At 40.3% G+C, this 19,524-nt stretch overlaps 1 protein-coding gene across 4 annotated transcripts in view; it reads left to right on the top strand.

The window, feature by feature from the left end:
* The window catches only part of CRACDL (CRACD like), a 91,494-nt gene that overhangs the window by 23,998 nt on the left and 47,972 nt on the right, over window positions 1-19,524 (top strand). For all 4 annotated transcript variants that reach the window (XM_039340602.1, XM_039340598.1, XM_039340600.1 and 1 more), the window contains exons 3-4: window positions 17,928-18,009; window positions 18,915-19,083. In XM_039340602.1, the coding sequence (XP_039196536.1) occupies window positions 17,943-18,009; window positions 18,915-19,083 (236 nt within the window). In that variant the 5' untranslated portion in view covers window positions 17,928-17,942. The remainder of the gene's footprint in view (window positions 1-17,927; window positions 18,010-18,914; window positions 19,084-19,524) is intronic.

Genomic DNA, 19,524 nt, shown 5'->3' on the forward strand with positions numbered 1-19,524 from the left:
GTAGGACCCTGGCATTTGGGTGTTGCATGAGTTGTTTATTAACGTAGTGTTCCAACTCCAGTCATATAGCAGTGGTTTCAGGTTTTCTTAGTGAAAGAGGGAGATAAACATTAATTATCAAAAGCAGGACCAAGTCCCACTTGAGGAGAAGGGCCATAGCTGAATGGTTTAAAGGGGTAATAAGTGTGGACTCTGCTCTTAAGTTGGTAGAAATAAATATACCCAGCCCTCCTTTCAGTTTCCCTGAGCCTCTGCCTGGCCTTGCTTCTAGCTTATATGAATAATAGCCATTAAGCAGGAGATCATCAATAGTCCAAGTCTCTTGCACCAATATAATATCCTTACCTTTCAGAGGATCAGAGTGATTAAGGCCTCTGAATCGATACCACCCGGCTACATTCCATGACATGATGTTTAAAGTGTGCTTTTTGCACTGGCCTTCATATAGTCAATTCAAATTCTCCGTAGGGGCACTTGTTGGAGGATAGCTATAATAATTGTTATTTGATGCATTAGATTGAGTAGTTATTGTCAATGCTTCTTTTAAATCATCCAGTCTCTGTGTATAATTAGCTTGCTTAGGTTCTGACAATATATTATTAAAGTCTATCAACATTTCTTCTGGCACACCCTCAGCAGAATCAGTGACTGTGGGTAACTCTGTTTGTGGATCACTTCTCTGTTTTCTCAAGGTTGATTCAGCTGCCCGTGCTTCAAACTAATCAGTATGAGGTCTGTTGCCACTTGGATTTAAAGCAATAGTTCCCTCATGGAGAGATTGAACCAGGAGTGGGCGCAGGTTCCCTGAGCGGAAGACACGTATTGGAAATATTGAAAAACTGCTCAGGAAGTGCTTCATTCTAAAAAGCATTGAGGGAATTATGGACTGCTTGAAGGATAACAAAATTTGCATACATTGCCTTCTTGCTGGCAACCATTCTGCATGTAATAAATCAATCTGAGTATATTCGCAGCAGAGCAGCTGGCTCAGAGACTGTCTAACAGCTTTTCTATCATTCCAATGTCCTCTATTCCTTCTGTCGTCATAGATTTGCAAGGTAACCTGGTTGGTCTGTAAACTGAGGTTATAATGGTCACTTCTAGAACTATCTGATTGAATGTTGTTTTCTTTGTGGATATTCTTTTCTCTCTCATTTATAGAATGGAGAGAGGGGCCTATTCTAGTTTCCATTTCTGCATTGGCCATCCCATGTCTATCATTATGTGTTCTCCTGGGTCCTTCTGCAATGTTTGTTTGACTGCTGATAAACTTTGAAAAAGACTCTTTCAAGCAGTCAACCTTATTTGTGACAATTAATAAAAGTTTATAGATTGAATTTACAGTTTGATCTGTGAGCAAATATTGTCTGTAAAGGAGATCTGTTTCATTTACAGCGAAATCTTCCATTTTCTGCAGCTTCACTGTGTTGGGAGGAACTCCCCCGTTCGGTCCTTCCAGCCGGGATTCCCCTTGACGGTGCGGCGCAGAAGAAATAGATCATGAAGCCAGCTACCAGAAAGAGGTTTAATTTCGAGGATCAGTGTTGAGTGACAATTCAGCTCGAGTCCCCGGCTAGCTAGGCAGAGTGATCTTTAAACAGGGGTTTTTATACCCTTTTGTGGTTTCCAAACTTGTCATTTCTGATTGGTAACAAACTTACCATTTCTAATTGGTGAGTTAAAATTTGTCTTTCTTGATTTGCTGGTTTGTGACTATTGTTAGTTCCTTTTTCTTGCCTAAAAGGTGTTAATTACTTTTATTGTTGTGTCCTGATTGCTGCTAGCTGGTTCCTCATTGTGTGTGTCAAGTGTTTGCTGTTTTAGCCTCAGGCTGCTGTTGACCCAGTTTAGTTGGGGTGTTCCTAGATTATTTCTTAGTTGGGCTGGGGAGGGGGTGTCCAACTCTCATCAATTCCCCCATTTTGGGCTATTACTGATGTATCAGTGATTAGCCCAACTGGTTCATATATACGGTAGTGGTGATCAATTTGGCACATCATGAGAGATGTTTTCTTGCTCTGTCCCTTGCTTCTGATGGGAGTTGTGCAGACCTTTAGGCATTTTAACCCTAAAGGTGCTAATTGGCATAGGCAACAAAGGAGGGCTCCACCTATTGCGACTGTGATTATACTAACAATGAGAATTTTCAACCAATGGAAGTCTGGTAACCATGAAAAGAGCCAGGAAAGGTTCCAGGATGACTGGTTGTGCCCAATGTTTTGTGCTAGTTCTCTTAAATGTTGGATGTCACCTTTAGCTTCCAGTCAGGTTTGCATACCCCCCAAAATTCTTCACAGCCATGGTTCTCCTTAGTACATGACCACTGGCTGCCCAGTTTCAAGGGTTGTTTCCTGCCTTAGCTCTTAATTCAGTGCATCCAGGTTTGTAATGCCCAATTGAGGTTAGCCAGTATGCCAGGCTATTAAATTTTTCTTTAAATTGCACATAATGAGCTCTAGGAATCCCAATCTGAGCCCAACAGTGCAAGATATTCAGGGCTGAAGTTTGGGATTTTTCCTGTTGCTTCCTTAGTCAGGGCATATGAATTGCAAATCACCTGAGGGGGCTTGGTTCCCTCCCCCTTGGAATCTGTTAGAAGTTGGTCCCACAAAGCTTTGGTGCAATAGAGCAAAAATCAGCCTGGGGAACTTTACTAAAGGTAGGTGGAGGGGATAGACTCAAGTGTGATTCTGAATGGTGTCTGTGTGTGTGTGCATGTATATGCAGCTACTTTTACAAAATAGTCAATACAAACATTCTGGATAAATTTTCCCTCCCACCAGATAGAAGTCCAAGGTGTTCAGCACTTCTTCTGCCACCTATTCCTAAATGCCATCTCTCCATTAATACATTCAACTGGCTTGTTACAATACAAACGGGGTAAGAAAGAAAAGTTTACAATGAGTTTCCACCCTCCCCCCACAGTCTTAATTTTCTCTTCTGAGGCTCCACATGGCACCAGGAATCCTTCCTTCTGCAGCTCTCTCAGGCATCTGGGGAAATGGTAGGACTTGGGAGGATGTTCCACTCAGATTGCATGGTGGCCTTTTAGTGGATGGCTGGATTCAAAACTCAATTCCATGGCTCAAATGGATGGAGGCAGCATCTGGGTCTGTGTGTTCTGCTTCCAAAGGCTTGGGAGAGGGTTTCAGGACTGAAAGATACAAGAACAAGGTCTCCCCCCTTTCTGGATGGACTCTCCCAGGAGAGGAAGACAAAAGGTATGGAGAACAAAGGATAGGAAAAGAATTGGAAGGGGGGTAGCTTGCAGGCAGTTTGAAAAGGGCACTAATACTGCAGTTATTAAACATAGACAAATGGGGAACAACAAAATGAAATGTTTCACCTTTGAATTTGACCATTTGCAACATATTATGGACAAGAACTTGCAACTTGAAAGGAAGAGGAGGAAAAAAAAATGCTAGGCAGCTTGAGAATGCTGAAAACTCCAAATAATTTTAAAAGCCTAATATTTTAAGGTGTGCAACTTTCCAGAGGTAGGAGAACATTTATTCTAAAATAGACCACATTATTTTAGAGATTAGAAAATGCTTATTTGTTTCAGAAAAGTTTCATAGTAGTTTCACCAGTAAGTGATAGGATACGAAAAGTAACTTTAAAAAATTATTTCCCTACACAAGCAGACTTGAGTTTCAAAAGGCTCTTGTAGATAGACACACATTTTTCAGGAAAAGGATAGATAAAACACATACAGTAAATGCAAGTGAAACTTTTCCAACAGATAAACTTAAAACAATCCCTCCTAGTAACTTAAGGCTGTTCTTGAGCGTACACAGAGAGAAAGAGGAAAACAAACAAACAAACACAATTTTTTTTTCTTCACTCTGTTTGTTGGCCAGACAAACAGAGTGAGGTATTTTCTTTTTGTGGCTTATTTTTAAGCATAATTTCTAGCAGAATTTAAAATTCTTTTTTCTTTGGATTTGAAACAGTTAATAGTCACATTTACCTCTCACGCACAGACTTTGACAAACATATACACAAAGACAAGCGAACAGAAGTCTTAGTTTTACACATCCTAGTCATTCCCACCATAAATTTCAGATAACTCAAGTTAGGGAAGGCACATATTTTAAACATACCACGTGGTTGCATAGAGAAGAGAGAGAGAGAGAGATAGATAGATAGATAGAGAGAGAATCACTATTTCTTATTTTCCCTTTTAAGTACCTTTATTTAGCCAAATTGGTTTCCCAGCAAGGCCCTAAGCAAATCTTTCTTTCATACACTACACAGTCGAAATTTCCTTGTGAGACTTCTTTCCTAACTTTGCATTGCTTACAGGGCCTTACCAGCTAGTTGCCCAAATCCAATTCTTTCATTGACTCATTCCATTTCATTTTCACACATTCTCTCCGTTTTCCCTAACAAAAGGTTCTGTGCTCTGGCCAACCCCCATGCTTTCCAGGTTCTGCCAATTAAACAGATCCTTTCTGCGGCTAGGAAAGACCAGAAGCAGCAAAATCCAATTGTGAGTGTCTACAATAGACTTTATGGTCTCTATAACGGTTTGAGGATCCGCACGAAAGGTGGCAGTATCCTTTTTCCAAACAACCAAATCGGACGGGGAGAAAGGGGTGTGGGTTAAAATGTGTCCTGTCTGGCCCCTCGGTCGCCCGGGTATGGGCCTGTTCAACAAGGGGGCCATGAAGGTCGGTTCAGGGTTATCTAAGGGAGGCTGGGGGTCCAAGTTGACTTGGGTCGGGTTCCTCTGTCTGGACAGTTCGGCCCAGCAATACCAGTACGGTAGTTGGGTTGGCTCTATCCTTGACCTAAGTTCTTTTAGTGTTCTGATTTCTAGGGTGCCACCTTCGGGCCAAATTTGTCTCCCGCGGTCATCTTTAAGCAAAGCCCATTTCCTACATAATTCCTCTAATCGCTTCTTCTTCATTCCAGCCTGGACAGGAAGCTGATTCCTGTCCCAGGCTTCGAGCAAGCTCTCAACTGGGAAACCCACTTCGGCCCTTGAATTGGAACTCCCCAACCTTTTATAACAGGGTTTTAAACCCACTTCAGCCCTTGAATTGGAACTCCCCATTCTTTTATAACGGGGTTTTCCTTTCAATGTTAAAGGGTACTAACAGTTGAAGTCTCCTTGTGAGACTTCTTTCTTAACACAGTCGAAGTCTCCTTGTGAGACTTCTTTCCTAATACAGTCGAAGTCTCCTTGTGAGACTTCTTTCCTAACAGTCGAAGTCTCCTTGTGAGACTTCTTTCCAAACACAGTCGAAGTCTCCTTGTGAGACTTCTTTCCTAACAGTCGAAGTTTCCTTGCGAGACTTCTTTCCCAATACAGTCGAAGTCTCCTTGCAAGACTTTTTTCCCCCAATACAGTCGAAGTCTCCTTGCGAGACTTCTTTCCCCCAATACAGTTGAAGTCTCCTTGCGAGACTTCTTTCCCCCAATACAGTCGAAGTCTCCTTGCGAGACTTCTTTCTCCTAATACAGTCAAAGTCTCCTTGCGAGACTTCTTTCCCCCAATACAGATTCTCGGAGGTGAGCGGCCACCTCCGCTCGGGGCTACTGCTTTAATATTTACTGGCAGAAGGGGTCCTGGCTTGCCCAGAATAGGGTTCTCTTTCTCTGCCCGCTCGGTCCTCCTCTCTCACCAGAAGGTCTCACGCTCCGATGCTCCCCCTTGCTTTCCCGAATTCCGCTGGTCACGGCTCCACTGGAGCTAGCAGCAGGTCGGGGTGCGGCTAGAGGGCACACGGAGGGAGCGAGCTCCAGCTGATTCTAAGAGGAGGATGCCTCACACACACACTCATGCATTCTTCCTTTCGTTCCCCCAGACCCTTTAACCTAATAGATTTAAATTGGTGGCACTTACCCTCTTTCCTGGTAGCTGTTCGAGCGTAAGACTCAAAAACTCCCTTTACTACCCGATGCCGACCGGGCAGGGTCCGAGGAGGCTTCCCCACGGATCAAAGTGTCCGCTGCCGGCTGGGTGATGACTCTTCCGGGCCCGGTCCGGTGGCTGGGTGAGCTGGAAGTCCCATCTGGGTCGCCAGATTGTTGGGAGGAACTCCCCCGTTCGGTCCTTCCAGCCGGGATTCCCCTTGACGGTGCGGCGCAGAAGAAATAGATCATGAAGCCAGCTACCAGAAAGAGGTTTAATTTCGAGGATCAGTGTTGAGTGACAATTCAGCTCGAGTCCCCGGCTAGCTAGGCAGAGTGATCTTTAAACAGGGGTTTTTATACCCTTTTGTGGTTTCCAAACTTGTCATTTCTGATTGGTAACAAACTTACCATTTCTAATTGGTGAGTTAAAATTTGTCTTTCTTGATTTGCTGGTTTGTGACTATTGTTAGTTCCTTTTTCTTGCCTAAAAGGTGTTAATTACTTTTATTGTTGTGTCCTGATTGCTGCTAGCTGGTTCCTCATTGTGTGTGTCAAGTGTTTGCTGTTTTAGCCTCAGGCTGCTGTTGACCCAGTTTAGTTGTGGTGTTCCTAGATTATTTCTTAGTTGGGCTGGGGAGGGGGTGTCCAACTCTCATCAACTGGCTTGGAAGAACTCTGTGCTGCTGAGTGAACAGCTGTCTCTTTTTCCTTTTCCCCATTCTTGGTAATCATGGCTTGTAGAGTTGTTAAAATGTAGGTAAAACAATGGTAGCCTCTCCAGTATATATCCTTTATAAAAAGTCTTTGACTATTATAAAAGTCAAATAAGGGTTAAAACAGATTTAAAAATAGAATTTTAAAATGGGTTAAAATAGGTTAAAAATGGTTAAAAGTAGATTAAAAATGGGTTAAGAGTAGGTTAAAATGCAGTGTTAAAAGGGGTTAAAAAGTTAAAATAGTTCTTCCAACAGGCATCCTTTATTAAGAGAAAATGGTTGCAGGTGTTCTAGACAGGACTTGGGGTCCAAGCTCTCCCATTCAAGGTTTTAAGGGGTTCCCCAGTAGCCCCACCCAATCACCCCTTCTTCCAGCAACAGTCTCAGGCATTACATTCCCACCCCCTTTTCCTTACTGCCGGCTGGACGGAGACTTCAGAAAGGAGTACATGAAAGGTAATAGCCCCATTGTTAGGGTTAGTCCTTTTGGTTATATCCACATCCAGTCCCTTTGAAGTGTACTGAAGGAAGTGAGGGCCATAAAGCCCCTTTGCTGACCCCCTTCCCTTCATCGTATGACAGAATCCAGAGAAGGCAGAAATGGGGTTTTCTATAGTTGATAACTAGAGATGAAATATAATTGGATTCTGACATCCTGCCCCCTTAAAAATAAGATAGATCCACCTGAAAGAAAATAAAACAGGTATACAAGTTAGTCAGGCTTGTTAGGATACTCTGTGTGAAACTTTTTTAATAGCTTCGGGGCTCTGACATGACGTTTATGGACCCACTCATTTTGTGAGGCAGGGAGGTGTTTCCAGGCAACTAGGTACTGAGTCGCTCTATGATATCTCCTAGAGTCAAGGATTTCTTTTATTTCGAAGTGTTGTTCACCCTCCACCATGATTAGAGGTGGTGGTGGGAATCTTTGGCCGTAAAGGTGACTGACACTCTCTTTTCAGCAAGCTGCAATGAAAAATTGGGTGTATTTGCCTGAGATTTTTGGGTAATTTTAATTCTACTGTTACTGGGTTTATGATTCTTTTAATTGGAAAAGGCCCTATATATTTTGGTCCAAGTTTTTTACAGGGCTGTAGGGACTTTAGGTATTTTGTAGATAAGTACACCATTTCTCCTATAATGAATGGTGTAGGCTCAACCCTTTTTTTATCGGCTTGTGCTTTGTATGCCTGCCTAGCTTCATCTAGTGCTTTTCTAACTATTGGCCAGGTGTTTTGTAATTGTTCCATCCATTCTTTCAGTGATGGGATCGTTGGTTTGTTTGGGTTTAATTCTGGCATGGGGTTGAAACTTTGACCGGTGGCTATTTGAAAAGGAGTGTAACCTGTGCTGGAGTGGACTGCATTATTGTAGGCAATTTCTGCAAAAGGGAGTAAGTCCGCCCAATTGGTCTGTTGGAAATTAAGAAAACATCTCAAATATTGCTCAAGTACTGAGTGACAACGTTCTGTTTGTCCATCCCCTTGTGGGTGATGGCTAGATGTCAGTCCCTGAGTGGTTCCTAAAAGGAATAAAAATTCCTTCCAAAATGCAGACGTAAATTGCACTCCCCTATCAGAGATGATGCGTTGGGGTGCCCCATGCAATCTGTAAATGTGCTGGATGAAAAGTTTTGCTAAGGCTTTTGCAGTGGGAATCTTTTGGCAAGGGATAAAGTGCACCTGTTTGGAAAACAAGTCCATGACCGTCCGGACAACAGTATTCCCATTGCTTTCTGGCAATTCCACTATAAAATCCATGGCTATTTCCCTCCAGGGGGCTGAGGGATTTGCCACTGTTTGTAATAGTCCTGGCAATTTCCCTTGCAACCTCTTTGCAGTTGCACATTTTGGGCAGTTGGCCACGTAGCTTTCTATGTCCTTTTTTATAGATGGCCACCAAAATTGCCGTTTAATTAAGTGTAAAGTTTTTACAAATCCCAAATGCCCTGCTGATTGTGTGTCATGGCAAAGCTGCATGAAAGTGACTCTTTGGGTTGTTGGTATGTATAACTTTTCCCCTACCCAAGGCAACCCGTCTCTCATTGTGCACACATTTTTGTTTTTCTGGAACCATTCATCTGTTTCCAAACTTTTCCGGAATTCAATTCCAGTTTGGCTGTCCAGTTGTGGTTTTAATTTAGCTTGGGTTCTGGTGGTTACTGGTGCTGCCAGTTGTAACTCTGCCATCATTGGTTTAGAGTCTGTGGCTCGCGCGCTGTTATATTGGGGCATGTGAGATGTCAGAATCCAATTATATTTCATCTCTAGTTATCAACTATAGAAAACCCCATTTCTGCCTTCTCTGGATTCTGTCATACGATGAAGGGAAGGGGGTGAACAAAGGGGCTTTATGGCCCTCACTTCCTTCAGTACACTTCAAAGGGACTGGATGTGGATATCACCAAAAGGACTAACCATAACAATGGGGCTATTACCTTTCATGTACTCCTCTCTGAAGTCTCCCTCCAGCCAGCAGTAAGGAAAAGGGGGTGGGAATGTAATGCCTGAGACTGTCGCTGGAAGAAGGGGGTGATTGGGTAGGGCTACTGGGGAACCCCTTAAAACCTTGAATGGGAGAGCTTGGACCCCAAGTCCTGTCTAGAACACCTGCAACCATTTTCTCTTAATAAAGGATGCCTGTTGGAAGAACTATTCCAAGAGTTCTGTCTTCTTAAGATGCAAAGTGGGGTGGGTCCTTACATTAGACAGGACTTGCAAAATTAATCCACCTGGAAGGGAGACCCTTGCCGGGGGATTTTTGCAAAAAATTACCATGTCAGACAATGGAGCAAGAAAGGGAGAAAACTGCCGCTTCCCCAACTGAAACCTTGCCAGATGTCAGGATCCGAGAGGTCAGATTCCTCAGGAGAAGAAGTGGTGGAGACACGGGGCCACAAGCCTTGCTGGTCAATGGGCGTTGGAAAGAAAGGCGAGTGGGAAAAGAAATCAAGAAAGGTGACCTGAGACGGGAGGTCAAGCAACCAGAATGGAAGCAGGAGATGGAGAAATCCCTGCACACAAGTGAAGAGGGAGAAAGCTGGGCACCGTACTCAGACTGGATCCTAGAGAAAGCTATTGACCTGATGAAGAGAACTCTCAGCTCCCTAGGAGAGGAGAATCCTGAGCCCTACGGCCGCCCCAGCTCCTGGAGCTGCAAAGGGAGAGACACCGAGGGGGAAGTGGAACCTGCAGCCTCGGGAACATCTGCTGATCCAGTAGTCCCCACCTACTGCCGAACCACAGATGGTGATCTGGACGGAAGACACTACCACCAATAACGGAGGCACCGATCCATTCCAAGACATCCGCCGTTGGATGTGAAATTAAAGGGGAGCCAACATGCTTGGGGTTTTTCCTAACCCAAGTCCTCAGCTACATGGAGGAATACGAGCGGGACATCCCCAGTGACAAAGCCCGCATCTGGATCGTGCAATCTGCCCTGGACAGACCGGCTGCAGATTGGGTGGTGAACTTGCATGACTCCAATGCCCCAGAGCTCAATGACTTCAACCATTTCATGTCCTCTCTGAGAAGGCGATTTGAAGACACCCTGGCTGATCGCAAAGCCCGCAAAAGGATAAAAACTATGAGGCAAGGCAAATGCCCGGTGGCTGAATATACACAAAAATTCCGGGCATTCCGTCGAGGAGACTGGAACAACCAATCTCATTTGGCCAGTTAGATGGATCCATAGCGGGGGGGGGGGGTGCCAGCTACCCTAGCCATTTTACCAATACACCTCTCCCTGGGCAAACATGAGGAGGACATAACATTTGTGGTGACCCCAGGCATGGAATGCCCAATGATCCTAGAGATGAAATGGTTAAAAAAATAGAACCCCTGGGTGAATTGGAGGACGACAGAAATCAAATTCCCGAAGGGGGACCCTATGGACTTAAAATCCCAAGGGGGGCTACCAGAATCAAGAATAGAAAAAGCATCCAGGGGAGAGGAAAAGGGACCACCAGAAATACCAGAGACCTTGCTGAAGTTTTCAATGAGGAGATGGCGGATGAGCTCCCCCCCACTGACCCACAGACTGTGCCATTGAATTCAAGCCGGGGGCAAAACTCCCGAAGCCCAGATTATACTCCATGAGCCCAAAGGAGAAGGAGGAAATGGAAAGATTAATTTAAAAAAAACCTAGAAAGGGGTTTCATTGAGCCAGCCAAGCCTAAAGTGGCTGCCCTGGTCCTCTTTAGAGAGAAGATGGATGGCTCTTTACGCTTATGTGTGGATTATAGGGCCCTGAATACAATCAGTGAAAGCAACCTATACCCTCTGCCCCTCATGAAAGACATGCTGTCACACCTCTCGAAAGGGAATTTTTTTTTTCTAAACTAGACCTAAGGGAAGCTTACTATCGCGTGAGAATTAAGGAAGGGGATGAATGGAAGACCGCATTTAACTGCCCCATGGGGTGCTATCAATTCAAAGTCTTGCCATTTGGATTACAAGGGGGCCCTGCAGTATTTATGCAATTAATCAATGACGTTCTAAGGGAGCACCTGTTTAAGGGGGTCCTTGTTTACTTGGACGACATTCTTATCTTCACCAAAACAAAAGAGGAACATGTCAACCTAGTCAGAGCGGTTTTAAAGAAACTGCGAGCCGCCCACCTATATGCCAAACTCTCGAAATGCGAATTCCACCAGGAAAGGATAGACTACCTAGGTTATTGCATATCCCCCCAGGGCATTGAAATGGACCCAGAGAAGGTCAGAGCAGTATTAGATTGGGCACCACCCCGCATAAGAAAGCAACTACAAAGTTTCCTGGGCTTTGCAAACTTTTACCGCCAATTCATCCCCTCATTTGCCCAGATAGCCTTGCCCCTCACTAACTTACTAAAAATGAAGGGAACATCCTCAGTAAAACCTAGCCAGCCACTAACATGGACAATGGAGTGCCAAGCAGCGTTTGAGAGACTAAAGAGACTTTTTTCTGCCGAACCAGTACTAAGGCACCCCAGACATGGATAAGCCCTTCGTAATACAGGCAGATGCAAGTGATGTGGCAGTGGGGGCTGTTCTACTACAAGAAAACAATGAAGGGGTATTGTAACCCTGTGCATATACATCCAAGAAACTCACGGAAACAGAACAGTGTTGGCCCGTATGGGAGAAGGAGGCATACGGGATACGTTGGGCATTACTCATGTGGCGACAGTTCCTGGAAGGCAACAAAATCCCCTTACAGGTGTGGACTGATCACAAACATTTGGAAGCCCTGAAAGCACCCAGGAAACTCAATCTCAAACAAGCCCGCTGGTCCCAGCATTTTCACCAGTTCCAATTTAAGCTCAAACATTTTACCAGGGAGAAAGAACTCAGAAATGGGGTTTTCTATAGTTGATAACTAGAGATGAAATATAATTGGATTCTGACACAGACCTCCTGAACTTCATGGGGCAGAATGTTATGGAGATTCTTCATCATCCAGGTCATGGTTGTTCCTAACTGAAAAAACTTATTGGATGAGAAGCAAAACATTTTCTAGGGAAAAAAAAGCCCAAGAAAGTTCAGTTGCCTTTTGAAAAGCATCTTTGGGATATTCATGGGGCAGGGCCTGCCACAGAAAAGGTGTATTTCCTAGCTCCTATCTTATGGCAATATTTAGGGGAAGGGATTAGGAGCATGCCCATCATATCTGACCTGGTAGAATGGATAGATGTCCTTAGGGAAGGATGGTCCCACAAATAATCTAGCTCTGTGCCATATAGGGCTTTAAAGGTAAGGAGCATCACCCTGAATTGTACCCAGAAACAAAAAGGAAGTCAGTGCAGCTTGCACAACAAAGATGTTACATGGACAAACCTAGGAGCCCTCATCACTATGCATGATGCTGCATTCTGGACCAGTTGAAATTTCCAGGTGGTCTTCAAGGATATAAGTATAATTTCTTACTTAATAAAACCAAGTATGGTTTACAGTTTAAGAACAGAGAAAATAGAATGCCATCTAGAATAGGATTTCAAGCAGTTCCAATAAGAGAAGAGAGCTTTATGGCACCATAAGAATGCTATATGAATATTTTAGCATTATGTTCCATGTTAAACTCCAGCTTGTTCAGCTTTGTGTTAGATCCTTGGGGATTACGTCAGATGAGGAAATGTGTTTATCACATAGTGGTTATTATTAAAGTCAAATAAGCTTGGCTCCCTAGAATTATTACAGCAAGTTGAGATTGTTTTCATTTCATAGATAATGTCTCCTAGGGAAGTTAGTGATTTTTGTTATTGAAAGTCTGAGGACAGGGAGACTTTGCCTGCCATAGCACCCCATGTATCTTCTCTTCAAAGGACATCTAATCCCTTTTATATTCCAATTTCAATTGGCAATTAAAAATGATCTAATGAGAAGCACACCGATGTATACCCCAATATTTCCATAGATAAAGAATAAAAAATAATGTAGAATAACTTTTTCAAAAAGCAAATTCACTAAAAAACATTAAATAAAAAAGAAAAAGAAATAAAAGGCATTTGGTTAAAGTAATAAATAGTAAAATAATAAAAACCTTGAAAAATAAACAATAAAAATATTCAATAAAAGAGAGAGAAGCAAAAAAAATCACCCCCCCCAGAAGTTTAAGGGGAAGTTTAATCTTTTTTTGTCATGCATTATTAAAAAGCTTTTGTTTGCAAAGCTTTCAAACTCTGGAAGCAGCTCTGGAAAAATCATTATTTCCTTGCTGTTCTAATAAAGCCTTTATTTGCTAAATAAATGTAGGATATGGTTCTGTTTGCAGATCTTTAAAGTCTGCTGAGAATGCTGGACATTGTGTATCTGCTTTGAGAATCAGTTCAGAGTTGTATTCTTTTCTTTCTTCTTGGCCATGTAGCTTGTTGCTAGGATGGTTAAAGTGAAGGCTCACTACTAGCACTGTCAAGATAAATTATAAGTTAGACTTTTGAAATGTATTGTCCAAGATATAGGACCCCAGAATCCGGCATAAAATTAGAAACAGATGTCTAGGAGAGAGATGAAGAGGTGAAATCCAAGTTTATTATTTTTACAAATAATTCACGTTCCTCCTCCTATTTTCCCAACAATAACAACTCTATAAAGGAGGTTGGGCTGAGCAAGAGTGACTGGCCCAAAGTCACTCAGCTGGCTTTCATGGTTATGGTGGGACTTGAACTCACCGTCTCCCATTTTGTAGCTTGGTGCCTTAACTACTAGACCGAAGTGCCTCTAATTATTTTTTAAAAATTGTAATATTTGAGGCTATGCTATTCCTCATCTTTCTACCACACCCCAGAGCCTGAAAATTCATCACTTTAACTTACTGTTCTTCTTTATACAATTATTTAAGTATTCATACAGTAGGTATTGGAGAATAGTATATTCTTAGCTCCTTGTTTAAACTTTAAAGAGAAATTAATATCAAAACTATAGCCTTAATAAATGAACATAGATGATAACATACACATTTCATCATCCAGACTAAAACAGTCAGTGTGTTAAAATATGATTTCTCTACCACCTATCTATTTTTTCAAGCACTTCCAGGGAAATTATATCCAAAGCATCTTTCCCCTGTTTGTCCTTAATTCCTTCTAACCCTAAACTCAGCCAGATAAATAAAGTAGCTGAACTCTTTTCATAGAAAGGAGCTGTTCCTCCAATTGGAGAATATCAGCAGGAGAAAGATGCAAGGAGAAAAATACTGTATCTGTCTGCAGCAGGACCAGAAAAAAATGACAATGGGAATATGAACTGATGTGGAACAGAATTTAACTTTTACATTTTGCAAAATGACATAATGTATTCAGTCCTCTCTCCCTGAGGTATATATACATAGTAACTGCAAGACTTACTTCATCTAAACTCTTACAAAATTGAAGGCAGAAAACGAGAATCAATGAAAACCACATAAAATATCCTGAGAAGATGTATTTGTAATTTGTAAATGTATTTGTAATTCTGGTCTTGCGTCATAGTGATGCAGCCGATGGATTGCAGGCTCCGCACCCCACGGCTGGTTTCATCTTGCCAGGGGATCCTAAAAAGGGTCTAAAGTTGCCCAAGAGAGGCGACAAAGAAAGAGCCCCCCGCTGATCACGGAATGACAGCGGTTGATCGTTTGATCCGGGGGGGAAGCCCTCCAACCCAACAAGACTAGCCAAAGCTACTGCAGCCAAAGTCCAAAAGCACTAACCAAAACAACTGTGAACAGCGTGCTTGGAACTGGGTGAGAATATCAATCTTCTTTCTCCTATTTTGTAACTGATTTCCTGGAAAAGATCCCAAGAAGCAAAAAATCCTCCAAAAGTGAGAAGGGAGGGGATCACATCTCCACCTTTCCATAGATGGAAGCGGCAAATTAATGTTTATTAAGATTTCACATCTGAAATAGTATTGATGAAATTATAAGAAAATAATTCGTTGTCTTAAAAGTTGGAAAATGAATAACTACTGACATCTAGTGGAGGATTAGAGTATAAAACTACAGACGCATTGACTCAGAAATTGGCAAGACACACAGAATAGAGAAAAACTTGTTCCTTTGAATCTCAGTGACTTTTAGCCAAATAAAAGACAGCTGCACAGAGGAAAGAAAATACACTGGGCTATCCACTATAGAGTGAGAACTACATTTGTTTTAAGAACTGCTGACCTTCTGGGATTATAAATACTTACTGAGCTGTGATTTCTAAGCTCAAGAACTGTTTGCAGAGAAAGAAAAACTTTGACTTTTGGCTAATCTTCTAAGGAGGAATTTACTGGAAGCTCTTAGGTGGCTAAACATTCTGGATTGCAACTTTGACTGGTTGATAATTGTAAGGCCCCTGAACAGAAGAACTGTCATAAAATACTGCTTTCAATGATGCTTTGACAATTGGAAACACATTGGATTACAAAAATCATATATAAAGATAAGAACTATATAAGATTTGATTGTTTGGATTTTAAGATTGGCTGGTCTAACAAAGCTAATTATAGAGACTATGGTACCAGTGAAAGACTACCTGGATGGGGGAGACAAAATGGATGTTGCATACCTAACTAAAAGTGACAGGAAACCACACCTAACATTCCCTTTGGAAGGCCCCAGCCTGGAACATCAGGGATCTGCAGGAGCAATACTCCAAGACAAGGCAAATACTTTCCAGGAGGAAATGTATGTAATGCTGTGAAAGATTCAATGACAATTGATTCAAACCATGATGAGATTAAAAACAACTTTGATGACATAAATGAGCACATCTCCAATTTAAACTTACAATTTAAAAACTCTCAGAAAATGATGATAAAGAATGAACAAACAAATCAGATAACAGAACATAAACCAGAGGAAAGTGACCCAAAGGGGAAGCTACAAATGAAGAGAACCACAGCTTAATACAAACAAAAGAAAATCTGCAAGATTTTGCCACAACAATGAAAACAGAAGAGATATTTTATCTTTCAGGACTTCAAAACAAACTTAAGGATAAGAAAGAAGATCTAACAAAATGGATTATAGAGCTGCCAGGAGAATCATTAGAATTTGGAAGACAAAAAACGTACATTCTACTTAACTTGTCTTTCCTATTCCCAACAATATTCACAAAAATACAGGAAGAATCCCCTGGCAAGCAGAACATACTGACACGGAAAGCTACATGGCAAAAGAAGAAGGCTAGAGTTAGATTCAAGAGACTCAATTCAACTTACAAGATGGAGTACTATATGATTAAACATTTGTTTGAATATGGTTAAAAGAATAGATACATTTTGAATATAAAGGGGCCCGACAGTAAGAGGGATAAGATATATAAGTAGTATAGTATTTTTTATAATATATGAGATGTAAAAATATTGGGATGGTGTATGTGAATGAAAAGTTGAGAAAATTCTGACTGATAAGAATGGTCAGAATACTGAGGGGAAATTAAGCTTAAATAAGAATCTTGAAAACAGGACACATAGTGACTTAATAAGATGACTTTTACAAATACAATTGAAACATAAGCTGATCAGAAAAGATGTTATATGTGGATGTTATTGTTATTTGTATAAACACAAGAAAAGTGTTTATATCAAACCTTGTATGTATCGAAATTATTAAGAATTATATTCCCTTAATGTTGACAAAGGAGAATACTACTGGAAGAAGAGAAGATCAAAGAAATATATCATTAATATATTGATTATGGAATTATAGAAATTAATTTTTTAAAAAAATATGAACCCAGACAACATGCTGTTTACTAAGCACTAAAGATTGTTATTGTAAAAAATCAATAAAATATATTTAAAAAATGTATTTGTAATTTGGGCAGGAATGATCATAGACACTTGGGAGATTTTCAGACTTTCCCAGAATCTTGCAATAAGCCCTGATAAAATGGTCAACAAACTTACAGATAGCCCACAAAACCAAAAAAAAAAAAAAAAAAAGACACAACCAAAATTCGAAATTCTGACCACCACCTCCAGTCATGTGATCACATTTTGGTACTCACCAACTAGACTGCATTTGCGGTCATTTGCAGCATCCCACAATCACATGATTGTTTTACAACATTTTTTTTCTAGAAATTGGCATTTACTTCTGGTTTTAAGCAAAAAAAATCCCATTATGGACAATGGATTTGTGTAATAAATATAGATTTGCTTGATGACCATGGTGATTTGCTTAACAACTGCTGCAAAACATGTTGTAAAATTGTGTTGGTCACGTACCAGAGTGACTCCATCAGGGAGGTTGGTGCCATATAAATTTAATAAATAAATAAATAAATATGACCTGCTTAATGATCAGCACAATGTACACCCATAATTTCAGCTCAATTATGGTCGTAAGTCAAGTCCCAAAGGTGCTTTTCTTTCTTTTCAAAAGGTAACTGGACTTTATTTGGAAAAATAAAGTTTAGTTGTCTTTTTTTGGGGGAAAAAGCATGACCTGGATGACTGAGAATCTCCTTAGTCATAAATCAAGGACTACCTGTAATTAAATTTTGGGAAGGGCTCTGAGAGGTAGCAAATAAACAAAGCAATCAGTTTCTCAATAATTTTTGAGCAATGATATATTTCAGGGATTAATTAATTTGTATGTTAAATATTCAGTTATTAAAACAGAATCAATTACTCTAACTAAGCAATATTGTATTAAAATATCACCATATTGATGCATTTATAATAATCTTGGCACCCAGTTTTTCAAAACTGAGTGAGAGGATTATCCCAATTTAAAAATCCTTTTTAAAAATATGACCAGGATTTGGTCATTGAATGGGACACCCTAACTAGGGTTCATAGCTGATCAAGTGAGTGTGGTCAAGAGTAAGAAATATTTATTGTCAAAAAAACCCCATGCATTCAACTTTCAAATGTTACTTTTTATTTTTCTATGTTAGAGACTACTACAGTATATGAATTTCACAAGGTCAATGGATATCAAGTGTCAAGAAGCAGAAAGATTTGGGGAAGAAGTTTCAGGTAAATCTCATTTTAGTTATATGTTTGAGAAAATGCTGATAACTACTAACAATTCTTTTTGCTGTGCAGAATAGGAACTCTGTTTGTTTTAGGTCAATTATCCAATTTAATCTTCATGCACTGTAGTCAGTTAAAATGTATACAACTAATCAACCATCTATTGTATGATTTGTATATGAATGGAAATTATTCCAAAGGAGAAGCTATGTGTTGTTGTATGTTCACATTTGTGAGTAACTACCTTATTTTTTAAAGATAAAGATGGTATCTCCTGACTTGTAAGTATTTAGAAACACCCATTTTACTTGGTGACCAAATAATGAAAGGCATATTTAAAAACAAAAATATTTAAACATTGTTTTATTAGTTGGTGGTACAATTCTATGGTACATTCTATTCTACAACTCTATTCTGTTGAAAAAGAACTGCACTGAATTCACTGATTCTTATCTATAGGAAAGTGTAACTATGTTATGTGGAAGAAATATAACACCTTAGCTTCTTAAAGAAAAATATCCATATGCTTATAGTCCTCTATAGTTAAAAAATATGCTCATTCTGAAGCTTACATTTTGTTATCAGTAAACTGAGACATTCTCTAAATTTGGAATGGACATTTAGCAATTTCAACTTAGGTTAGATTAATCATTCCTGTATATATATTAAAGCCAGAATTATATTTGTAACTTAGATGATCAATTTTGGGAAAAAACAGTTAATTTTCTTTTAGTATCATTAATTTCTAGTTCCTATTTTCATATCTCTTTCAATGAAAGCTGCAGTCAATTTTAGGAATAAAAATTAAGGAATTGCCCAAGCAATTCATATCATTTTGTTCTGACCTTGCGTCTCTTTGAAAACATTGAATATAAGTAATTATTTTTCATTAATACCCATTCACCTAGGAAAGAAGAAGTCAAAGTTTAAATCTATTAAAAAGTTCTTTGGGAAAAGAAAAAGGAAAGAAACATTAGGATCTTCAGGAAGTACTAATATCAACACATGTCAGTCTGCAATTGATATCTCAGCCATACCATCTAGGCATATAGATTATGATTCTGAAGATGATCTGAAGTAAGTCACATGCTTGCCTTTTCCTTCTTTGCAAAGCAAGTTGTTGTTGTTGTTGTTGTCTGAAAAGCAATCTTATTTCTAAAGGGTTATCCTCCATGTGTACAAATGTTTCATTTGTTGAATATCTAGGACACTTCTCTGAAGCTGTTATAAAGACATAATTAGAAGAATGTTCTGATATCCTTCCATTCTGGAGAACAGCAAGCATTGTTAGAAATAGATATTCTTAGTGATAGTCCCAATGAGAGGGCGGCATATAAATTTAATAAATAAATAAATATTCTGAATACTCTTGCCAGTGAAACACATCAGGCACACTTCATTATCCTGCCAGCAACCTCTTTTTACCATCTCAGTATTATGTGAGAGAATAATATCCTCCCCAAATTTTTCCTCTTTTACTGTATGTCTAGAAGGGAAAGTTTTCAATCAGTTAGTCTG

This window comes from Crotalus tigris, unplaced genomic scaffold, assembly GCF_016545835.1.
Source record: "Crotalus tigris isolate CLP2741 ecotype Arizona unplaced genomic scaffold, ASM1654583v1 scf7180000017753.6788120, whole genome shotgun sequence".
In the NCBI taxonomy this organism is placed as follows: domain Eukaryota; kingdom Metazoa; phylum Chordata; class Lepidosauria; order Squamata; family Viperidae; genus Crotalus; species Crotalus tigris.